At 40.7% G+C, this 25598-nt stretch overlaps 1 protein-coding gene across 2 annotated transcripts in view; it reads left to right on the top strand.

The window, feature by feature from the left end:
• LOC140714789 (centrosomal protein of 95 kDa-like) overlaps positions 1-25598 on the top strand; it is a 53363-nt gene that overhangs the window by 17335 nt on the left and 10430 nt on the right. The window contains exons 9-19 of one of the 2 annotated variants that reach the window (XM_073026361.1): positions 593-650; positions 2122-2219; positions 4721-4914; positions 7571-7712; positions 9489-9603; positions 15414-15592; positions 20327-20419; positions 20711-20858; positions 23989-24158; positions 24276-24350; positions 25291-25443. In XM_073026361.1, the coding sequence (XP_072882462.1) occupies positions 593-650; positions 2122-2219; positions 4721-4914; positions 7571-7712; positions 9489-9603; positions 15414-15592; positions 20327-20419; positions 20711-20858; positions 23989-24158; positions 24276-24350; positions 25291-25443 (1425 nt within the window). The remainder of the gene's footprint in view (positions 1-592; positions 651-2121; positions 2220-4720; positions 4915-7570; positions 7713-9488; positions 9604-15413; positions 15593-20326; positions 20420-20710; positions 20859-23988; positions 24159-24275; positions 24351-25290; positions 25444-25598) is intronic. The other variant, XM_073026362.1, reaches the window with a different exon arrangement.

The following is a 25598-nucleotide window of genomic DNA, read 5'->3' on the forward strand; positions in this document are numbered from 1 at the left end:
GTAGAGAACAGGTGAGAGCCAAATCTCTGATCTTCATAAATGAAGAGATTTGAATGCAAGGATGAAGATAGTAAAATGGGAAAAGTAACCCAGACCCCAGAGGTGGTTTTCTCTTTCTCAATGACAAGAATTTAGATATTATCTGTCGTACTTTCACTCCTTTTTTTGCCTATGTATTTCTCTCTTCTAATTCTGGCCCTTTTTGATTTTGCTGAAGTTAGATGAAATAAATGAACCTAAAGAGGTAACAGCAATCCATGTAAACAGGGAGATAAATTTACAAAGATTATTTTTGTTACAATGTTGTAAACAAGATGAATTCATTGCAGTGTGACTGACTCATTGTCTTTACAATGTGCATGTAGGTGCAATATAAGCAGAGTGGTGTTTTAGACTTCTGGGAAATGGAGGAATTTTAGTTAATTGACAGCATGTAAAGTGGTGGGGTAGCTCTATGGATGAAAATTGGAAAAATGATGCATATTCATAGTTTGCTGCAATTTTTAAAATAATTTCCTTTTTTAATTAAGTCATATTTAGATAACTCTGTTTTTCCTTCAAGTTCTTTATTTCAAATTGCTCCATTCTTAAGGTTCCAGAGAGAAGTGAAAAATGTTCTACAAACAAGTCACTATCAAGTTTCCCCTTGGGTGAGAATGTTGTTTATTACTTCACCTCCATGGGTTTACAAATGGATTATGTAAAGGGAATTATTCCAGTTTTTACCTCGGCTTTAATTTACAAAGTATTAGGTTTTCTTTTGTGTGATTTAAACAAAAAACTTCAGGTAATACGAATCAGTGATAGGAAAACACTGGAATTTGTGCCTGTCAATCCATGTCTTTGTATAATAAATATGTTAGTGTTCTGGATGTGGACCCTTCACAGAGTCTTCTAAGGGCTCGAGTTGAAAAATATAAATTTGCAGAATGTGAGAATCTGGAATAAAAACAAGTTGTTGGAAATACTCAGCAGGCAGGCAGCGACCTTGGAGTGGGTAACACAGTTCTCATTCCTGATTACTTTTCAACTAATAGTGGATCATCAATAAATATTCATAGCACTTTATGATTCGGCCCCAAATCCATTTTATGTTTGCTTTTGCCTCCTTTCCTCTGACGTCTCTGCAAATTAGTCTTAATTGAGTCTACACCCAGTTTCCTAACTTTATGGAATATTAACTTTATTACCTTAATTTATGATCCTGGCATTCTTTTTTTCTAAGTTATTTTATTCCAGATCTTTAATAATCCTCATTTTATCTTTACTATTGCTAATAAATGTAAAATTATGACTTCTACATAGTGAGCTACTTGTCACAAGAAATGTCAAAACCCTTCACTTTGAATACCACTATTCTATTAATATTCCAATGGCACCTCATTTGTTCTTCTCTAATGGGGAAAAAAATTCTATCTTTTTATATATTTCACCATAACCGATTTCCTTCCTGGTGAGCCCCTGTACTGCCGTGAGACTTTTGTCATTTTCTAATGGGCAGTATTTAGAACTTCACACAGTTCTCCAGGTCTTGCCAGAATATGATTTTTTTGCTGTTGCTATATTGTTTCTAACGTCCCTATTTGTAAAGTCAGGTAGTCCATATGCTTCCGTAATTCCATCTTTAAAGATCAGTTCATGGGTGGTCACAGTAGCCTTCCTTCTGACTTCAGTTTTGTGTGAAGATGTTTAACAGAGTGGGGATAGGTTACTGGCATAGTGTTTGATTAACATCTACAATTTTTGTATGCTTCAACAGAACCAAAAATAATTGGAAAGAATTCAGCACTTCATTTTTTTTTCCAGGCTTTTGCATTGGACTACTTAAACAGCTAGTGGTGATTATCTACTCCCACAGCTTCATGATCTAGTCCTTCACTTATGAGCTTATGCTTCCAGAAACAATCTATGTATGTTCCAAAGATAATCATGTTTAATAGGTTTCCTCCCTTATTCTGGGATCTAGATGTATCTGTTTTGGCTGGTAATATACAACCAGAGTGTGGAATACTGCTGTGGGATAGTCTGAAGTAATGCACAGTTACATTTAATATATATTTTGAACTCCTTTTTGGAAAAAGCACATTTTGTATAAAAGTTTATTAACTTTTTTTTTGTTAGGTTCCTTAAAGGAAAGTGCACTACAGGAGTTGCAAGCTGCAGGAGAAGTTTCAAAGAGGAGCTCTGAGTTGCAGCACATGACAGGAACTAATGCAGCAGTTAGTATTGCATCATCTTGCATTTCAGAGCCTTTAATTTTTTGTGTATAATGTTATTAAATATGTTTGTGAATTTGCAACACATGCATGGTATCCTTGACTCTGATTTAGAAGCTTGAATTAATTTAGTACGACTTTTATGATAGAAAGCAAATCTGAGAAGGTAAGTACAACTCACTGATGTATTCCTTTTTTTTAAGAGTACTACGTTCTTAAATGAACTCTGGACTCCTGTACTGTCATAGTGAGGCCCAACATAAGTTGAAGGAACAGCACTTCATTTTATGTCTGGGCACACTACAGCCTCTGGAGTCAATATTAAACTCTGTAACTTTGGGTCATTTGATTCATCAGTCATCCATCTGTAATATTAGCTCATCCTTTTTCCTCTTCCCCTTACTGGGAATGGACGACATGCACAGCTTCACTTACTGTGCTTGTCCTCCTGCTCTGTACTTCACTACTCTACATTCTTTTGTCCATGTTCTCACCCTCTAACTGTTTCCATGACACTTTGACCAAATAACCTTTTTTATATCTCATCCCCATGATCACTGCAGTTTCACCCTCTCTCTGGGACATCTCTTGCTCTACCTATAGGCTTTCTTAGTCATGGAACCATAGAGTACCACAGCACAGAAACAAGCCCTTTGGCCCATCTAGTCCATGCTGAACTGTTCTGCTGCCTAATCCCACTGACCTGCACCTGGACCATAGCCCTCCATACCTTTCCTATCTATGTACCAATACAAATTTCTCTTAAATGTTGAAATTGAACCCGCATCCACTGGCAGCTCATTCCACACCCTCACCAACCTCTGAGTGAAGAAGTCCCCCCACCACTCATGTTCCCCTTAAATATTTCATCTTTATCCTTGACTCGTGACCTCTAGTTCTATTCTCACCAAACCTCCGTGGAAAAAGCCTGTTTGTTTTTACCCTAATCTGTACCTCCTCATAGTGTCCTTTTTACGCCTCCAACCCGAAACGTAAACTATATTTCTTCCTACAAGTGCAGTCTGACCTGCTGAGTATTACTTTGATGTATTATCATTTTGATGTTTGTTTCTGTGTCCTCATCTTGAAGAAACAACAAAGTTGGAAAATTAGGTTGAATAAGTAGGATTGATGTTTGAGCTACAAGTAGGCAAAGGTACAAGCCAGGGCAGTGGAATTAGTGAAAGGAATTTTCTTTTTGGGGAAGGAACTGGATAAGCAAGATCCCACATGTGTAAATGTTCAATGATGTTGAATTGTAGCATGTCAAGATTCACATTGCAGTAAAAGGGCTTCTAAATAGAGTGAGGGACTAGGAAGAGTAGGTTTTACGAATTTTAAGAGATTGCTCTATATTTAAAGGAGCATGGAGTATTGGATGTCAGAAGCAAAAAAAAAAAGTAATCTTTCGTAATTGACCTGTGTGGATTTGGTGTTCACAAAGTGATTGTTCTGCATGGGAGAGACTTCCATTACATGTTTAATTCTCCATTCCACACCCATTTTCTCTGCTTTTTACTATTTCAAACACTGAGCTACACCAGCTCCTGTTTTCAGTTAGGCATTCTGAACCCACCATACTTCTGGACAGTGGCTGTCAGTAATGTTTCCAATATACCAGTTAAAGTCTACAATAGATCCATATTTCTTGTTCTATTATTATTATTATTTGTTTTGATTTCTGTCATATCAGACGTTTACTTCCTCTCTGCTTGTTTAAATAGTGAACCATCCCCAGCTTAAATGACACAAATGATAGAGATATTTGGCAGGTCAGGCAGCATCTACAAAGAGAGAACATATCCAGATGATCTTTCATCAGAGAGATGGCAAGAACGATTGGAGTATCTGCAATAGCATGGATTATCAATGATTATCAAGGTGACACATATACTGCTGCTGTCCAAGGGCGTGATGAATGCTTGTTGGTTAATGCTGGTGTGCATATCATCAGTAGCATTTAGACAGGTACATGGACAGTAGGGAGTAGAGGGTATTAGATCATGTGTAGATGGAACTAGTTGAATTTGGCATCATCATTGGCATAAACATTTTTGGGGTTCTATGCCTGTTCTGTGCAATTTCTAGTTCAGCACCATCTGCCTGAAACTTGACAATGAGTTGAAGAGCTCTGACCTAGCTACATTCCCTCAGTTGAAAGCTATTCAATGTGCGTTAAAATCCAGGAAGTGTAGCAGTTAGCATAATGAAATTACAGCACCAGCAACCCTGGTTCAATTTCCACTGCTGTCTGTAAGGAGCTTGCACGTTCCCCCTGTGACCATGTGGGTTTCCTCAGGGTGCTCTTGTTTTCTACCACCTTCCAAAGACCTGCAGGTTAGCAGGTTAATTGGTCACATGGGTGTAACTGGGTGGTGTGGGCTTGTTGGGCAGGAAAGGCCAGTTACTCTAAGAGCTGTATCTCTAAATAAAAATAAATAAATAAACAATAGACCAGCAAAAATACTGTATGCTATTCAGAGATACCTTTGTATGTGTTGCAGAATTCTGTCAGTGTTCAGAAGCGAGTTGCATTCCAAACACAACCAGATATCAGAATGTTAACTTTGCAGAGTAAAACTGATCAATGGCATCAGCTGTTGGAGGAAGAAGAAGAGGTGACAAACCAATGGGAGGATTTGGCAGCACGAGGCTCCAGCCGGAATGACATTAGCAAAGAAGAAAATTCCTTTTCAATGTATGTTGATTAGTTACAGTATTTTAAAACATTGAACAGTACAGCGTGATGTTGTGCTTACCTTTTAACCTACTCCAACATCAATTTAACCCTTCCCTCCTACATAGCTTTCCATTTTTATATAATTCATGTGCCTATTTAAGTTTCTTAAAATGTTCCTAATGTATCTGCGTCTACCATCACCTCTGGCAGAGTGTTGCATGCACTCACCATTCTCTGAGTTAATTAAAATAAAACTTCTTTTTACCAACATCTCCCCTTGCTTTCCTCCAATCACCTTAAAATTATGCCCCCTGGTTTTACCTATCTTTTTAGAATGTTCTGCAGAATATCTGGTAACATAAAAAAAAATACTTACCCTTGACATAACCTCAAACCTATAAATGTACTTGAGGATTTATTGATGTGTGGTCATAGTTGTAATACAAGAAAACAGGAGTCAATTTACATCCAGTGTCCTTCATACAATAATTCGTACCTGAAGATCTGTTTTGGCAAAGTTCATTAAGGAGGACTTATTGGTCAGGCTGCCTGGAGAACTCACTTGGGTTTCAAAAGATAGTCCAATAAGGTCATTGTTATTATGAGAGAGAGTAGATGGCAAACGGATTACTGTATGACATAGAGCCTACGAGATCCTTATTTCCAACCTGCCTAGAAGCGTTGACATTTTGATCATTTTGACTGATCATTTTGGCTTTCTTCTATGTGCATGCTAGACTCCAAGCTAATTGTTTAAAATACAAGGGTTATTTTATGAACTCTGACCAGTTTTTGCATATAAATGTATAGCACATCTTGTAGAGATCTACCAATTGCAGCACTTGTAATTACTGCATTTTCGGTGCTGGTTGGAATCATTAAGACAATTCTAGACCATTGTGGCTCCATTTTTAAATGCTTCAATGGCAATGATGCTTGTAACTTGTTCTTTGTCTCAAGTCTTCATCTGAAACTTATAATTAATAAATCACATGTTCTCTGAAGTTACTGCCGGGTAACTTGCCCCAGTAAAAAATAGTAAGTGTAGGAAGATCAGTTTGCCTACAACTAGTCAGAATAATTTCTAGAAGGTCATGGGCCAAGGCTGAGAGAGGGCTTTCAACCTGATTAGAATAGAATTTCTGGAAGTGCAGACTTTTCAGTGGTTTTATCTCAAATGTGGTCATAGAACCATAGGGCAGGCAGTAGTGTAGAGGTTTGTGTAGTGCCAGCAACCCAGATTCAATTCTGCTGCTGTCTGTAAGGAGTTTGGACATTTTCCCCATGACCATGTGGGTTTCCTCCAGGTGCCACATTCCAAAGACATACGGGTAGGGATGCTATGTTGATGGTGACATTTGCAAGATCCCCCCAGCACAATCCTCGGGTGTGTCATTTGTTGACGCAAACGACGCATTTCACTGTATGTTTCAATTGTACATGTGACAAATTATCTTTACCCAAAACAAATGAGCACATTTGGGAAATGGGAGATGTATTGTTTAAAAATCTAAATTAAACTTTAACTATTTAAAGAAAAGTATTAAAATTGTTTTTTCAAATAAAGTCAAACTGTTTGAGTCTCCAGGGTTCATAAAGACTCTAAGAATAATAAGCAGTTCTGCCATTGAACAGAACATTATGGGTCATTATTTTTAGCATTATAAGTAAGGAGGTTATTTGCTGCTTGTTTGCTGGCAAAATTAACAAAAGCTATGCTGTTAGTAAATTATAGTTTTTGTGGCTACAAACTTAATAGATATTTTTAGGCAAGTATTTGTGGCTTAAATAAAGCTGGTTTTATAGTGGCACCTCTTCAAAATGATTTGGGTTGTCAGACCAGTTCTCCCTAAAGTAAAATGATGCATCTGTAGATTAGTGTCTTGTCTGATGCTGGTATTGTAACTTTTCCTCGGGACTGCACTGGGTACCAGCCAGGATTTTACTATGAAGTGAGGTTTGAACACCCATTCTTCTGACCAGGGTGAAAAGATTAATCACTAAACCAGGGTGGACACTAGATTGTGCCATACATCAGCTCCTTCTTATCAGTGTTCAATAACTGCAAATTGGTTAGGAAATAAACAGTTGGTATTGTGAATTGTACCACCTCTATCATACCATCTTTCTTCTCTAAAGCAACTCCGGTGAGGATTGTAGATACTAAACCTGACTCCTTTGGATACTTCTGAAAGCAGTAGGAGACATTGAGTTTATTTTAACATGATTTTCTGTTGCGTGTGTATAGTGCAAAACCTCCCTTTTCAAATTTGGCCACCTGTTTGAAGATTAGTAGGTTAATTGTCCATATGGGTAATTACACCCAATTATGGGCAGCATGGGCTTGTTGAGTCAGAAGGCCCTGTTATGGTGCTGTAGTTCTAAATAAAATACACGTGGGTGATTGGACAGAATGCTTTCGCTTCAGCTGGCCTTGAATTAAAACATTTGAGAAACTATCCTCCGCATCCAATGTGCATTTGATTCTAAATTGTAAAATTAAAACAATGCAAATATTCCAGACTGAGTAGAAGATTCTCCTCAAAAGATGACAGATGCTTAGTGGCAGAGTTGTATTTTAAATCTGCTATTTCGTTTAAATTGCTGCAAAATTATTTAAAATGCTATTGTCCACATTTAAGACAAAATGTTTAACTATTTCTATCTTCTGTAGTAACCATAAGGATCAAAATGATCCAAGTGTTTCATTTCAAGATGAACCTCTTTCTCACCGAAGAGCCAAGAATATTCTCGCAGAAGAGGAGCTGCACGAAATGTCTGAGAACCTGTCCCAGAAACTGCATCAACTTGACCTGGTAGGGTTTCTATTCAAAAGGTTGTGCGTGGGAGGTATGGCACTTCCTACAGTAGTAACTAAGCAGATAATATACATACAGTAAATTTTGGATGTTTGGAAAAGTATTGAGCCTCTTATCAAGTTCCGTCCCTTTTGAGATTAGAATGTTCAGTTGTATGGGAAATGTGGGAACACCAAATAAGAAATAAAGAAAAGCTGTGGCTGCTTTTATAGCTAAAGGAAACCCTTTCACGCTGGTATTAGAGACAAATGACGCAGGCATTCAGAAGTTTCTCCAGGTCAGTTTTTTTGAGAAACTGAATAATTTTTTGACTCAAAATCAGACTTGTAGGATCACTGAATTTGTAAATCTGCAAGGAAAATGAGCCAAGTCTTTACAAATTGTTGGTTAGGCTCCATACCTGGAGCAATACTTGAAGAAAATAGTTCAGGTAACACCAAGGAGCTTTATTAAAGTTTTAGGTACCAAAAGATGTGTTGTGGGACCAGAGACAATGGGAGTTTATCCAAAATGACCAGGTCAGATAATGTATGTTGAAGGTCTCTAATGTCTGGTAATTTCTCCATTCTGGGTCTCCTCTTACCCTTTTGCTTCATCTGCCCATAACCTCCCATGGCTCTTTGCTACCTTATTGAATTGAGGCCTAAGTAATCCCTGATGCTTTAATTCCTAGGCCGGCTTCTTTGTGAGATGTAGAAGAGTCCTTGTTGAAGTACTGCTATTCTAAAAAGGTCTAATATAAATGGGGGGGGGGGGGAAAACACACTTGACTATTATCTAAATTTATTCATTTCAGCCATTCCAGTTTTGATCAGGGCTCACCAGTTGCGATGAACAGTCATAACCTGAAACATTAGCTGTTCCTCTCTGCCTAAATGCTGCCTGGTCTGATGTATACTTCCAGCATTTTGTTGTTTATGTTTCCTACATCAGAATGTTTTTTTTCTCTACAGTGTTTTGATGTTTATCTTGCAGTTACAGCTTTTTAAAAATTATTTGTTTCCTCCCATTTTCATTCATTTCCCTCTAATTATACCTCTTCAGACAGAGCATTTGTGATTTTGCAGGCCTTCAGCATCTCTGTCTGCTGGCACTGATGTTGGAATGAAGAACAGTAGAGCATAGTAAAGGGCTTTCAGCCCACGATGTTGTACCAACCCATTAGCTTACTCCAAGATCAACCTAACTCTTCCCTCCTACAGTCCTACCTTTTCTGTATCATTCTTGTGTCTGTCTAAGATTCTATTAAATGTCCCTAATGTATCTGCTGTATCTGCCACCCCTGGCAGTGTTCCACACACTCGCCACTCTGAGTATATTTCAGAAACCCTACTTGCCTACCTCTGATATTTCCAACCCCCCACCATATTTTTCTGCAAACTTGTGCCCCTTCGTATTAGCTATTTCAGTCTTGGCTGTCCACTCTATGCCTCATCTTGCACACCTCTATCAAGTCTCGTCTCATCCTTGTCTCCAAAGAGACAAGCGCCAGCTCCCCAAACATTTCCTCATAAGACACACTCTATCATTGTTTCCCTTGATCTCCACCTATCATGGACTTCATCTTCTCTCCAGCCTTCCCTCTTCTCTGCAACTTTGAACCAGTTTGATTTCTAACTTCTGTAAAGTCATTATCTAATTTCTCTCTGATTGCATGGTGCTGCTTGATTGCTGAGTATTTCCAGAATGAGTTTGTTTTTCTTCAGCTTTCTAGCATCTGCTGCATTTTTCTCCTTGACTGCTAACAGTCTGACTAGTCTCGTTTCCCAACAGATGCTGAAACGCGCACTGAATGACAAATGTGAAGTTCATGATTTTAAAGAAGAAGATAAACTATCACAGCACAGTGACAGCATCACAGAATATCGAAGGATTCATCGTTTGCCAGGTATTAATGGGCACTTTTCACTGGATAACCTCTGGTCTGTTGAGCAGCATCTCATAAAAATGTTGGAAGGTCCAAGCTGGCAGAACCGAGAGCCCTGAAACTAGCTTGGTTATAGAGATGTTAAAGCAGAGGCAAGGGATATTCAAGCTCCGTTCCACTTAACATGGTCTGAAGAGCCAGATGGTAATTTCCGCTCCTACAAGCTTCAGATTCATCCAATACTTTTTGCTTATGTGCTTGTTCAGCTTATCCTCAAAAACTTCCCTGCCGAAGGCTCTGGGTCTGTACTTGCTGGAGTTTAGAAGAATGAGGAAGGATCTCATTGAAACCTATTGAATATTGACGGGCCTAGATAGAGTGGATGAAGAGAGAATATTTTCTTCAGCGGGGGAGTTTAGGAACAAAAGGCACAGCCTCAGAATACAAGGACATCTCTTTAGAAGTCTAGCCTGAATATTTCTATCATTTTCCCATTAGATGAGAATGAAATTCTTTATTCAGAGGTTGACGAATCTGTGGAATTCATTGCTACGGATGGCTGTGGAGTATTTTATAGTAAAGGTTGATAGGTTCTTGATTAGTAAGGGCATCAAAGGTTATGGGGCGAGGCCAGAGAATGGGGTTGAGAGGGATAATAAATCAGCTATGATGGAATGGTGGAGGAGACTTGATAGGCTGAATGGCCTAATTCTGTTCCTATGTCTTTTAGTCTTTTTTCTTTCATCCATTTCTAGTGGTAGTTTCCCTCACTTCCCAAATGTCAGGGTAAAGACGTTTCTTCTGCATTCTCAATTTTGGCTCTAGTTTTGATCTCCTTCAGTGTTAACTTCGTCCTTGTGTCAACCTTGTTATTCTCCTCTGTATTCTGCATTCTGAGGTTCTTCAGTTTCTTTTGGACCCTTCTGGCTAATGAGCCAATGCTGCCCAATTATACCCATGTGAGCCACTAACCGTACCAACCTATGCGTCTCAGGAAACTGGAGCTCACAGAGGAACCCCATGTGGTCATGGGGAGAACATACAAACTCCTTACAAACAGCAGCAGCAGAAACTGAATCCTGGTCAGGTTACTGGGGCTGTATTTCCTTCATAGTTTAGGATTTTCACTGGTGTCTCCAAATTGAATCTCATTAGTTCATTTCAGCATGTTTAATTTAAATGTGGAATATTATTAACAATCAAAGGCTCAGTGTATTACCTTATGTTTCTTCCTCCCCTTCTCCCACCTGCTAGCACTGACTCCTCATCTTTTTTTTTCTCTCCAGTGTCTGGAACTGTCAACTATACTCTTTTTTTACCCCAAGGGGCTGCCTGGCCTGCTGTGTTTCTCCACCATTTTGTGTGTGTTGCTTGGATTTCTAGCATCTGCAGATTGTCTCTTGCTTGTTACTGGTTTAACAAGCTATCAACTTGCTCTTGGCAAACAGCCTCAATCTCTGAGGATCTCTGCTAGGAGCATCCCAGTACCGTAGAATTACTGTGCAGTGTGGTTTGCAGATTTATTCACTTTCCAGGATGTGGTTGTCTCCAGCAGAGCCAGTGTACTTTAGTCACTCTAAGCTGACCTGGAGAGATGATGGTGGTGCAGCGCCACCTTGAGGCATGGCAGTCTTTTTACTCGAGATGTTCTTGTAGCACTGGAGGAGAGTGAGTTCTAGAATTTAGGTTCAGTGACAACTTGAATCTGTTTATTATTGTCAGATGTATCAAGAGACAGTGAAAAATGTATTTCAGAGAATGTGTAGGTAAACAATAAGACACAGAAAATGCTGGAGAAGCTCAGCAGGTCATGCAGCATCTGAGTGGAATAAACAGTCAGTGTTTCAGCTGAGACTTGCCTTGTTGAAGGCTCTTGGCCTGAAATCTCAACTGTTTATTCCTCTCTATTGATGCTGCCTGACTTGCCGGGTTCTTCCAGCTCAAGATTTCCGACATCTGCAGACACTCTTGTGGTCAGGTAAACAATCACAATGAATCATAATGATGTAACTCATGAGGTCAGAAGTCCAACTTACTAGGTAACTATTTAATAGTCTAATGTCAGCTGGGTACGAACTGTCCTTGAGCCTAGTTGTACACATTTCCAGGTTTCTGCCCAGGGGTAAAAAGGAAGAAGAGAGAATGTCTGGGGTGGGTTGGGTCTTTGTCTATACTTCTCACTGCATCAGTAAGGCAACCAGCATAATTAGAACCTGTAGAAGGGAGGCTGCTTTCCACAATGTGCTGAGCTGTGTCCACAACTCTCTGCGGTTCCTGGTCACTGTCCCGCACTTTTCCTACACTACATCGACGACTGCATTGGTGCTGCTTCCTGCACCCATGCTGAACTCGTCGATTTCAGTCACTTTGCCTCCAACTTCCACCCAGCTCTCAAATTCACCTGGTCCATTTCTGACACTTCCCTTTCTCAACACTGTCTCTATCTCCAGAGACAGCTTATCCACCGATGTCTATTATAAACCGGGACCATACCTCATCCCACCCTGCTACTTGTAAAAACACCATCCCCTTCTCTCAATTCCTCTGTCTCTTCCATTTCAAGCACATCTGCTTTTACCCATCCTCCCATCACGTTGCCAGTGATAGGGTTCCTCTTGTCCTCACCTGTCATCCCACCAGACTCCGTGTCCGGCACATAATTCTCCGAAACTTCTGCAACCTCCAACTGGATCCCAATACCAAACACATTTTCCCTCCCCAGCCCCCCCACTTTCTGCTTTCCACAGGGATCGCTCCCTACGCGACTCCCTTGTCCATTCATTCCTCCCCACTGATCTCCCTCCTGGCACTTACCCTTGCAAGCAGAATAAGTACTTCACCTGCCCCTACACCTCTTCCCTCATTACCATTCAGGGCCCCAAACTGTCCTTCCAGGTGAGGCAACACTTCGCCTGTGAGTCTGTTGGGGTCATGTACTGTGTTCTGTGCACCCGGTGTGGCTTCTTGTATATCGGTGAGACCCAACGTAGATTGGGAGATAGCTTTGCTGAGCATCTACGGTCTGTCTGCCAGAACAAATGGGATCTCCCAGTGGCCACCCATTTTAATTCCACTTCCCATTCCAATTCCAATATGGCCTCCTCCACTGCTGGGATAAGGCCAAACATAGGTTGGAGCAACAACACATTGTATTCAGTTTGGGTAGCCTCCAACCGGATGGCATGAACATTAATTTCTCAAGCTTCCAGTAATGCCTCAACTCCCCCTTCACTATTTCCCATCCCCTTGTCCCTCTCTCATGTTATCTCCTTGCCCATCCATTGCCTCCCTCTGGTGATTCTCCTTCCATGGCCTTCTGTCTCGTTCACCAATCAACTTCCCAGCTCTTTGCTTCATCCCTCCCCTTCCAAGATTCACCCTTTGCTTAGTGTTTCTCTCTCTCCTCCCCCAACCTTTCATTTCTACTCCTCAGCTTTTTTTCTCCAGTCCTCCCGAAGGGTTTCTGCCCAAAACATCAACTGGACTTTTTTTCCATAGATGCTGCCTGGCCTGCTGAGTTCCTCCAGCATCTTGTGTGTGTTGCTCAGATTTCAAGCATCTGCAGACTTTCTCTTGTTTGTCGCTGCAGTTTCTTGTGGTCATGTGTAGAATTGTTGCCGTACCAAGCTGGGATACATCCAGATAGGATGGTTTTTTTTTGGTTCATCAATAAAAATTAACAGTAATTTACTTCCAAGTCATATGAGCTGGGACTTCACAGAATGGTTATGGTCTGTTTTGAATACTACCATTGCATCTTTCACCACACCTGGCATTGCATCCCATAGTTGACCTATTGTTGTATGTTACTCTTGAGGTTAGTAAGTTCTCTGAGGTACTTGCATGGTCTTTGGTGTCCTTGTCTTTCCTGGTGGTCGATGTCACAGGTGCTGTTGGAGAAGCTAAGGCAAATAACCACGGTGCATTTGCAGATGGTGTTTACTGCAGCTACGGTAAATCCCAGCTCCTTGCCGTTGATCTTCGTTCTTCATTGGTACACTGAGACAGCTCTTGCAGTCCTGGAGTGGGTAGAGCTGAACAGCTCATTCCTTCTGTTAAAGGTTTTCCTTTGAGTCTTTTGAGTAAGGATCCCCAGGGTGCTGGATGTTATAATGATTGAGGTCTATTTCTGCCTATTATGGTGTGAGGCAGAATGGATTTTGTAACTGATGGTGTTACCATGTGTTTCAACTTGGGCAGTAGGAATCACAGATCTGAGAGGTATTCCTGAACAAGCCTTAAGCAAGCTGCTGAGTGCAGGGTGTACACAGAACACACTAGTCCTAAAGGTTTAAAGATTAACAGTATTTGTCACATGTACATCAAAGTACATGTTCATTTATTTGTCACAGTCCAAGGATGTGCTGGGGGCAGCCCACAACTGTCTCCATGCTTCTGGTATCAACATAGTGGGCTCACAACTCATTGATTCTAACTTGTACATCTTTGGGATGTAGGAGGAAATCCATATGGGAGAACATACAAACTCAGTGGCAGGAATTGAACCCCATTCACTGTTCACTGTTACCGTGTCTGTACGGTGGCAAACGGGTTCAATTTCTGCAGCTGTCTGTAAGAGTCTGTATGTTCTCCCTGTGATGGTGTGGGCTTTCTATGGCTGCTCCAGTTTCCTCCCACAATCCAAAGGCATGCAGATTAGGGCTAGTACACAAGCAACATGTTTCATTGTACATGTGACAAATAAAACTAATCTTTAGAAAAATCTTGTTTCAATAACATGCTTTTGGGGTGTACCATGACCACCTGCCTCCAGACATCATCACAGCTTTTGATTTTCCCTTGACATCAGGGCAACATTTCCTCCAAGTATGGTCATACTGAAGGCAGAGTGTCTTCAGTAGTTCAATTAAATATTGGAAATGTATACAGTATACAACTTGAAATCCTTACTCTTCACAGACATCCACAAAACCCCAAAGAATGAACGTTAGAATCCCAAAGACCCCCTCCTTGCCCACCCTATGCACAACCAGCAGCAAAAGCATCGACCCTCCCCCACCACTTGCTCCAGGAAAAGTGTCAACCCACACCACTCAACCTCACCATGCAAGCAGTCTTGAAGGGAAGCAATCCAATGCTTGGAGCCATACTGAACACAGAAGATGTCAAAGGTCAGTCATCCCAGGGCACTGACCTGAGCCCAACCATCTTCACCTACCTCAAAGATTCAGATTTGGATTTATTCAGAATGAGATTTATTTATCAAATACATTGAAATTTACAGTGAAATGCATTGCTTTTATTTTGCCAACTAATATACCCAAGGACGTGCTGGAGGCACACATTCTGGCACTAGCATAGCATGCCCACAATGTTCAGCAGAACAACACAAGCAACAAGAACAACAGAGTAAGACATGATAACAACAGCAAAACAAACCCCTTTCTCACCCACCCATAGATGCTGCCTGACCTGCTAAGTTCCTCCTGCATTTTGGGTGTGTTGCTCTAGATTTCCAGCATCTGCAGAATATCTTGTGTTTATGATATCTAATTAACTTTGTCTAATTTATAAATCTGTAGAGCTGAAGGGTAAACACAGCTGTCTCTGGCCTAAATAAACTCCAACTGGCAATTAAGACATTTTTGAACCAGTATTTTAGGTAATGCAAATAGATGAGTGATTTTTCAGGGTAATGTAAATGATTATGTATTTTCAATAAAAATGTTCATGAGTGGGTGTCTCTGCTAAAGCACAATGTTTACAAACTGGCAATTCCTTAATGGAGACAATTTATTGATAAATAATAATTTAAACTGGTCATATTTGAAAATATTGAATTTTGCTTTTGCCTTTTGCCAAATGTAAAGTGACGCCACTCCTCAGGAAGCCAGCACGTGCCCGAGCGCGCTCGCTCTCACCGTCACCCCCTCGGCAAACACTACTGGCCGAGTTTGAAGACGCTCTCAATAAAGATTCAAAGGGTGAAATGCGGAAAATTCGCAGGGAGCTGCAGCAGGAAATGGACCTGCAAAGGATGAAAGCAAAGGCAAGTTACAGCTGGACAAATACTTAACCAGGCACAGCTGGTAGCCCCTCAACAAATACACTGTAGACACAACATGAGCTGCTCTGCTCGGCACACAGTTTCCGAGAACATTCAGTTATACTACATAACTGCATCCCAATACTATGCAATTACTATTGTTATAGAGTCCTAAAGTAATACAGCACAGAAACAGGCCCTTTGTCCCATCTAGTTTATGCCAAGCCTAGTCCCATTGACCTGCACTTTGACCATAACCCTCCCGTCCATGTACTTATCCAAACTTCTCTTAAATGTTGCTACCGAACTTCTGCTGGCAGTTCATTCCACAGGTGCACCACCCTCTAAGTGAAGGGGTTCCTCCTCAGATTCCCCTTAAGTATTTCACCTTTTACGCTTGACTTAGAACCTTTAGTTCTAGTCTCACTGAACCTCGTGGGAAAAAGCCTATGTACATTTATCCTATCTATACCTCCTCAATTTTGTATATGTCTATCAAATCTCCCCTCTTGTACGATCCAGCAAGTAAAATCCTGCCCTATTCAACCTTTCCCTATTATTCAGGTCTTCAAGACCCGGCAACATCCTTTTTTCTCTAAACTTCCTCTGTAATTTTTCAATTTTATTGATACTGCTGTAAGTTATTTAATTTTTCCTGCACAGTTATAAAATTATTCCTTTTCAAATACAGTGAAACTCCGATAATTGAGAATGTTAAGGATTTTGGAACCAGACTAGCAGATTTTACAGATTGTTGGTGGTTGTTTCAATTGATTTCCCAACAGTTTCTTAAGATGTTATACAGTGCCAATAAAATTTCCCAGTAATACCGGTAAGTTTAAAAAGAGTGTAGGGATCGGGACCTAGCAAGTTTGGGAAGTCCTAGCAGCATGGGAAGTTGTGTCCTGGTGGAATTGGGACCCAGCAAGTCCAAAAGCAGCACGGGAAGTTGTGTTCTGGTGGGTTGGGGGTGAACGTGTAGAACCAACAGAATTTCGAATGATTAAACTGAGGATTCTTAGATCTTTACTGTGAATGTATATCATAAACACATGGGAGTCTGATGAAAACCCCAAACCAAAACATCGACTGGTTATTCCCTTCGGTAGATGCTGCCTGACATGCTGAGTTCCGTCAGCATTTGAGTTTGTGTCTGTGTTTTATACTGTGAGTGTATATGTCAGGTTTTCTCAACTGGGGTTACACAAGAGATTGTGTTTAAAAATATATATTATCCTTGTTTTTTGAACTGCATGAACCACTTGATGCTAGCTCTGACTGTGGTGGGCAGTGATTGAGCTGCTCTGTTAGCAGTCTTAGCCCAGGATGGCAGTGCGCAGAAGGACTGCGTTTGTTTGGTTGAGTCCATTCCCAGTTTTTTTTAAAATGCAAGATGGAGAGGCCTTTGACAATTGACAAGCACAGTATTGCATGGAGGGGAGGATGGAAGGCTGTTGAGCATGCAGTGCATTTTCCAAGCATTGAATAGAGTTGTACAACTTGGGCGTGATGTCAGCCACTCCCTCTCGAATTACCTCCCCCAACTTCCCCTTCTGTGGCACCAACTGACTCGTGGGAGCAAACACGCTTACCATGTAGTCAAAAACTGGAGGGAAATTTTCATTCTAAAAATGGTCCAGAGTGGCGATTTTTGAAGAGGAGGATTCTAGGCCTAGGCCTGCAGACAATTCTGATAAAGTTAATGATGAAGAATTACAATCTAATGAGTCCTTTCATTGCACTAGTGCAACAACATAGAAAACAAGTCCATCTCTACAATGGGTTTTACATGGACTAGTGATCCAAGTTGTCCTGTTCCATTGCACCTAGTCTGTGACAAACAACTTAGAAATTTAGCAAAGGCTCCAGCAAAATTGAAAATACACTCTGTACAAATCACAGCCATATGACACATAAAAGTGCTGATTATTTTAAACTAGTATTACAACCTTAAAACAGATTAAAGCTTTTGAAAATAAAGTCGCAGTCAGTAAAAACTCAGGGAGCAAGCTATTTAGTAGCTTTATACCAGTTCACTCGAGAATGGTTTTTTTAAAAAACTGAAAACCTGGACGAAGAGCACACCAATCTCCCGTTACGTACAGAAATCCGGTGGCTTAACAGAGAAAGAGATCTCAACAGGGTGTCTGAGCTGAAAGATGAATTGCAGGAGTATCTTCAAGAAAATAGTGGGCCAGATTTTGCTGAGTGCTTTGAAGATGAAGAATGGCAGCAGAAACTAGCCTAAACAACAGATATTTTTCATCATATGGACCAGTTGAACAAGTCTCTGCAGGGCCCTGGAGAAAATGTTTTCACTTTAAGTGACAAGATTCTTGGATTTAAAAGGAAACTGAATCTTTGGAAAAATCATGTTGCAAAGGAAATCTTGAAATGTTTCCACTGCTGCTTGGGCTTGACAGTGAGGAAGGATATCAGAAATTCTCAAGTCTTATTGAAAACCACTTGGAAGAACTGCAGAGCAATATTGAGCAGTATTTTTCCTCCCTTTCGACGCAAGTGTATGACTGGGTGAGGGATCTTTTCTCCAAATCTTCTGCTCAGCCTGGGAACTTGATTTTGAGAGAAGAGGAAGAATTTTGTGAGCTGCACTTTGATCATGCACTCAAGATGAGATTTACTGACAAGTAAATGAACAACTGGACAAGTTCTGGATTTCTGTGAAGGAAGAGTATCCTGGCATTCATAGGAAAGCAATGAACATTTTGCTGCCGTTTTCAACTTCTTGCATGTGTTTAGCAAGGATAGAAATTATTACATTTCACTTGAAAGTGAAATCCATGTATTCTTTTCTCAAGTTCAACCCAGAATTGAGAAATTTATTATGTTTGCCTTATGAGTTTTTTAAATTTATGAAAGGGAAAGAAAGGGATTAATTTCAAGAAAGGTAAGCTAAGCTTAACTTTTTTTTTCATGAAAGGTTGGCTAAAGATTCATCCTCTACTCAAAAGAGTGTTGCCAATTACTTTTGGATTATTATATCTACAACTGACTGATCACGTTAATGTACCCTGTGTTCTAGATATAATAATTTTTATGCAGGAGTTCCCTGAAACCTCAAAGTTATTTCAAGGGTTGCTTCAGGGCAAAAAAAAGATTGAGAAAGGCTGGTACAGTATATGCTGCCATTGGGCATAGTTAATGTAATGACTGACATTTAACCTTTAACTATTAGGGTGCAATATACTTCAGCATTTGAAGTGACATTAGAACTTCTCCCTTTTAATGGGGCTTCTGTGCATGTATCTTTACATTGTTTTCCACTTTGAACCAGTTTCTTGAAGTCCTGTAGTTTGGACTCAACAGTAATGATTAGCTTCTGTCATAGTTTTCCCGTTCTGAGATTTTCTGGGAGAAATAAACAGTAAGATGACTGTGATGCAGATAGTTGATTCCATTGGACTGAATGTAAAGCATTTTCTTCAGTAAATTCATAAAGCACAGGAAGCTGAAGAATATTTACTGTTGAATCTTGTGTTGGGATATACTGTACACAGTTGATAGTGGAAACGTGAGTATGTTACCATGGAAACAGTGAATATGACCTGCTGATTTCTCCTTGAAACTTCAGTCATTGTAATCCTGGTTGGATGGGCTGATGTGCTGTGAAATCCAGTCAACAGGATGTATCCAGTACTGATCACCCATCCATTGGTGTAGAGGGGGGAAAAAGCAGGGACATTGAGATTTAGAACTGTTGTAAGGGTTTTGAATAGGGTGAATGGCAAAAATCTATTTCATGATTTAGGATGTCAGAGCAAGAGGTACTTGCATCTAAAATTGAAATAGAATGAAATATTGTAAATTTCGAGTCAGATGCTAGCATGATAGAAGCAACATCATCTGTATTGCACGGTTCTTTTGTTAGTATTGTTGGAAGCAGAGATGACAGGGCTGTGGAGAGGCAGCAGAGGTTGGTGTGAGGACACTTCTGTGCTATCCATGATATAATCCAAGGTAACGAGCTGGCAGAATAACCAAGCACTGGCTGAAGCTTCCTTGGACTGAAGCTACTGGCTGTTTCTGTTCCCTTGCACTATCTCTTTTATTTGACTTTTTCATTCTTTTTTAAAAAATTCTAATAAACCTCTGAGTATTAAAATGTGTATTTTATGGACTGTATAGTATATTGTTGATAGTTCTTCCTCTTTGGATGACCTATCTATGAGTGCACTAATACTTTTGGTCCCTAGTGGCACTCACTCATCTGATCCAGCATAAACCACCAGATGTCTGGTTGCGGACAGCATGGTTATGAATGGCCTTCACCTTAGGCTGTAGCTTGTACCTGACTTTGTCTAATTTTTTAAACTGCTATGGAATGGACCAGTCGAGGAAGCCAAGTTGCTCTCTTCAAGTCACTGTGCTCCCAGTGATCACTTGGACCAATGCTTTGAAGCATCCTTTCCCCTTGATAGGATTGAGCAGTCATGCACTTGTATAACAGTTTTGTATAGAATAAAATTAATTTGTTCAGGTGTCGTTTTTAGAACACAGAAATTGAACAAAGGCTATAGAATCTTCCATCTGCAAGTCTTTTATGTTGGAAGAAGTGTGATCTGTGTTTTTCTTTAAATAAAGTGTTCCCATTCCAACAAGAAATTGTTAATTCAGGGGAGTTTGCAAACATTGACTGATTAGTAATCTAGGTTTGTAGTAAGATGCTCATTGTAAGTGCCTTCCCTGACAAATTCCTATACATTTTTCACCTTGCAGGTTGTGAATGAACATTACAGACAAGAACTGGAAAATTACAAGAAAAAAGAGAAAGCAAAAATTGGAAGAGAAAAGTCTAAAGTCAAGAAAACAGTAAGTCATTGAATGGGTGACTTTTTTTTTTCCAAAATGACTTTACCTGCTCTGTCCCAACCACAGGACAGAGAGCTTTAACCACTGGACTATTAGTTTTGGACGTATCCAGAAGACTCTTTAGTAGAAATGAGTTGCACTGTATTTTGGCTCACAACATTACATTTTTTTTATTCCTGTATAAAATGTGCTAACTCATTCCACAGTGGGAGGGGATGTTCTGGTCAATAAATAAAACCAGCAGACTACTCCTGTCGGGTACTTGACATCTGTTCTGCATCTGTTATGAAGGAACAAGAATATAAAGAAAATATCTTCAAAGAGACTCCAAGAACCCTTCAGCCAGAGAGAGTTTACTCTGCAAAAACCACACCACGAAAGCCAAAGCATGGCCAGTGGACACCAACAGGAGTGGCAAAGCCAAGGAAAGCAACACCGAGTAAGAATTCAAAGAAATAGCTTGATTTTTTTGCTGAATGGGAAGTTGTGATTTTTGAGGAAAAACGTGTTAACTTGTGGAACCACCAAGTATAATTGTACAGAACTACAACGGAGCCAAAGTACACTGGATAAAGCACCCATCCTGTACCCGCCAACACTCCCTACCATTTGAACTTTACCATGGTATTTGCTGCCGTTGTTTTAATCTCTGCTTTCATTTGTTTCACTGTCATATGTTCAGGGGAAAGCTGGCCTAGTCAGTACGACCATCAACAAGATACATTTGTTCAGTTTAATTGGCAGGAGGCAGCACCCAGGTTGTAGATGACAGGGAGAATGGGTAAATGATTAAAGACGAGGTCGGACTTTGGGCTTGGACAATGGTGAAAGAATTGGGAAGGATTCAGAAACAGAATTTCAGACCTAATGATTCTGGACTGGGCTACAGATAATGGATCAGAGGGAGGAGAATTGGGGAAAGACAGAAAGTATGGCTCGCTTGAATCAGAAGATGGTCAAGATAGAGCAGGGTTGGAAACAAGATTGGGAGTCATAGACTCTAGACTCCAGAATGGTTCTGGAACATAGCAAAAGTGAGTTGGGTAATCTGATTGGGAATAATGGCCATCAAGTGGCTGCACTCCCTGCCTGCGTCCTGTGATCTCCATTCTCCTGATGATCCTAAAGTGGGGCGGTACTGATAATCATAGCCCTCTGTACCCCTCCCAACCATGTACTTAGCCAAACTTTTCTTGTATTGCAATTGAACCTGCATCCACCACTTTCACTGACAGCTTGTTCCACACTCGCAGCATCCTCTGAGTGAAATGTTTCCCTTAAATATTTCACCTTCGTTTATTAAAATATAACCTCTAGTTCTAACATCACCCAACATCAGTGGGGAAAAAGTCCTGCTTGCGTTTACCCTATCTATACCTCCCATAATGTTGTCAAATCTCCCCTCATTCTCTTACTCTTCAGGGGTAAAAAGGACCTAACCTATTCAACCTTTCCGTATAACACAGATCCTCAAGTCCAGGCAACATCCTTGTAAATTTTCTGTGCATTCTTTCAGTCTCTATGCTGAGAAATACCAAAGCTCTGTGCAGAACTGCTTATAAACCTGGTGTCCTTTAATCATTATGTATTGCTTAATCTCTTCAACTATCCAGTTGTTTAGTGTTCTAGTATTCATTGTTATTCAGTCATGCTCTTGGCTCCATAAACTACCATATTATCAGATGGAAATTGGCAAAAAAATCTTTTAAAATGTCTAAGATTGGCTGTTGGGAGAAGTGTACATTCTACCACACAGCTGCTGAACCCTTGTCAATTTGGAACTCAATTTTCCAAACTTCTTTGACAAAGCATCAACTAGCCCCTACAGTTAAATACTCTCCAGTTCGAGGATTAACTGCAGCTCCTGCACAGCCTGCTCCTTATCTCACATCCTCTGCTTCAGCAAGCATTTAACATTTCTTCAACCCTGTACACTTCAGGACCGTTGATATTGATAAGAAAATAATTGGATTTGCACTGCTGATGACAAAGCTTTCCTGTAATATGCCATTTAAACTATAAAGACATTGGGCTATTCAGTCCCTCGAGTCTGCTCCGCCATTCAATTGTGGTTCATTTATTTTTCCTCTCAAGCCAATCTCCTGCTTTCTGTCACAGGAAAGCAGCATCCACCATCAAGGAACCCCACCACCCAGGCCGTGCTCTCTTCTCGCTGCTGCCATCAGGTAGAAGGTACAAGAGCCTCAGGACTCACACCACAGGTTCAGGAACAGTTACTACCCCTCAACCATCAGGCTCTTGAGCAAAAGGGGATAACTTCACTTGCCCCATCACTGAATTGTTCCCATAACCTATGGACTTGTTCTCAAGGATCCTTCATCTCATATTCTCAATATTTATTGCTTATTTTTATTTCTGTTTTTCCTTTTGTATTTGCACAGTTTGTTATCTTTTGCACATTGATTAGTTGCCCATCCTGTTGGGTGCAGTCTGTCATTGATTCTATTACGTTTCTCGGATTTGCTGTGAATGCCTGCAAGGAAACATCTCTGGGTTGTATATGGTGACATATACTGTATGTACTTTGAACTTCTCCCCATAACCTTTGCCCTTACTAATCAAGAACCTATCAACCTCTGCTTTAAATATCCCAAATGGCTTGGCCTCCACAGCTGACTGTGGCAATCAATTCCACAGATTCACCACTCTCTACCGGAAGGGATTCGTCTTCATCTCTGTAATAAAGGGACGTCCTTCTATTCTGTGGCTGTGCCCTCTAGTCCGAGACTACCCCTCAATTGGAACCATCCTCAGAATTGTTTAAGCACGGGGAGGAAATGTAATGATGTGCCATGAAATCTTACGATTTTGCCACTAGCATGCACAGACATGTGCATTGGTAACTAGTACTGCACAACGTGAGCTTCTGTTCCGGATCTGAGACCTGCACTGGTCCAGGCTAGTCGTACAGACGCAGGGTGTCCAGCCGTGGATTCCACTTGGGATAGCTCCCCCTCAGGAGCCTCCACAAATTGGCCTGAGTCCAGTGCCCCAATCCACTCCACCAAAGGATCCTGGCCTGTAACATTGTCTGTTGTGCCCTCTATAGTTGCTCCCTGACCTGCTGATTTCCTCCAGCATTTTTCGTGTGCATTGCAGAATCCCTTGCATTTGTGAGAGCTGCAATCTGCCTGTTTCTCCTTTTGGGTGTCAAACAATCTCTGGTGGTCTTTGACTCATTCACTGGCAGTTGTGTGAGTGAGAGATTTCATGGCTGCTTGTCTTAATTCCTGTAACATTTTTTGTTGAAGAATAAGAGACAGTTTTTGTAGGTTGAGTATTGTATAATCCATGATATATTGAATGTGATTATTTTCTCCCTTGAGGCCTGACTTGTTTGAATAAAGTGTGTTGTCTGCCCTCTGCTGGTGTTCTAGCGTCAGTTCATGTTTGCTGCCACCTGGTGCTTGATTGGTAAACTTCAGTCTGCTGTTCTGATCAAAGTTGTGCTTTTAAGTCTTGGCTTCTTTCTACTGTGCAATTGAACACTTCTCTTGTTAAAGTCTAAACCCTATGAAGGCTGCCTAAATATGCTCTTTCCTTTGCAGTGAAGGTACATGATAATGACCTCCTTCCTTTGCTACTTGAAGAGTTCCCCTATCTTTCAGTCTCTCCACACACAATGAACCGAATGTGGAAGCAGCAGTTCAGGCAGATAGAACAGCTGACTAGGTCCAGTTCTGAACAAGACCGGAGCCAAGCTAAACTCCAGTCAGCTGTGAGTTATATCTACCTTATTGTTTGGGAGAAGGGGTTGGGTTGTTTGGTGTTTTCAAATATTGCATGACACTGGGTAAACCCTCCTGGCTAATACCTGCCACTTTCACTTTGTCAGATTGAAGACGCTCGAAGAAAGCACGATCTGCTGATGGACATCATTAAAAAAGAACAGGATCATAACCAGCGGCTGGTGAGACTTGCAGAGGCTTTTTAATTAAATAACATTGAAAGAGATAGCACATTTATGTGTCATTATTTTGGATTGCACCAGCATGGTAACTGCCTTTTGCAAGAGATAGTAATTTCTCAAAAAGTAATCTTCTTGCTAACATATCCATTAGATTGTGGGTTCAAGTCTCAGTTTTTAGAAAAATGTTAACTGCAAAAATCTGAGCATATCCAATGTGGTACAGGTAATTTCTTTTACCTTAGCTGTTTCAGCTGGAGGTACCCACTCTGAATTCCGTTCCCTTTCTGTGATTTCAGCGGCAGAATCTCAATCAGGTTTATTATTATCACTGACATATGTTATGAATGTTTTTGTTTTGTGGCAGCAGTATAGTGCAGTACATACACTGTTATATAGAGCAAAAACAGTGAGATAGTGTACATGGGTTTATCATCCATTCAGAAATCTGATGGTGGAAGGGAAGAAGCTGTTCCGAACACATTGAAGGTGGGTCTTCAGACTCCTATACTTCCTGTCCGATGGGGACAATGAGAAGAGGGAATGGCCTGGGTGGTGGAGTTCTTTAGTGATGGATGCTGCCATCTCATAGAAACATAGAAACATAGAAAATAGGTGCAGGAGTAGGCCCTTCGGCCCTTCGAGCCTGCCTTGAGGCATTACCTTTTGAAGATGGTGGAGAGGCTAGTAACCACCATGGAGCTGGCTAATTTTACAACCTGCTGAAGCTTTTTCCCATCATGTGCAGTGGTTCCCTGCAGACCAGTTAGAATACTCTTCACAGTACATCTGTAGAAATTTGCTAGACTTTGGTGACGTACCAAATCTCCTGCCACTGATGAGATAAATATGTACACATTGTAAAGCTTTTGTGGTACTACGCTGGTAGCTATTACAGAAAAATTATTCCTTCCGCTCAACTATGTTCCTGTTTTTCCTTCAGAAAGAGTTTAAGGAACGAATCCGGCAACAGAAGTTGGCCCAAAACAAGATGAAGGAACAGAGGCAGCAGATTGCTCGTGCCAAGAAATACTACAACGACTATCACGTCCAGCTCCGTGCAAAGATGATGAGAGCAAGGACTCGCGAAGAAAGGGTGAGGCATGGGAACTGTTGCTGGTCAGCAAAGATCAACTGCATCTCCTGCTCCCTTTCTACCCCCCTCTCGTTTAATCACATCCTTCCTATAGCAGGGTGACTAGAGCTGTGCACAATTTCGCAGGGACGCTCTCACCAACATGACATTGGCGA

Source organism: Hemitrygon akajei, chromosome 22 (genome assembly GCF_048418815.1).
Source record: "Hemitrygon akajei chromosome 22, sHemAka1.3, whole genome shotgun sequence".
Classification (NCBI taxonomy): domain Eukaryota; kingdom Metazoa; phylum Chordata; class Chondrichthyes; order Myliobatiformes; family Dasyatidae; genus Hemitrygon; species Hemitrygon akajei.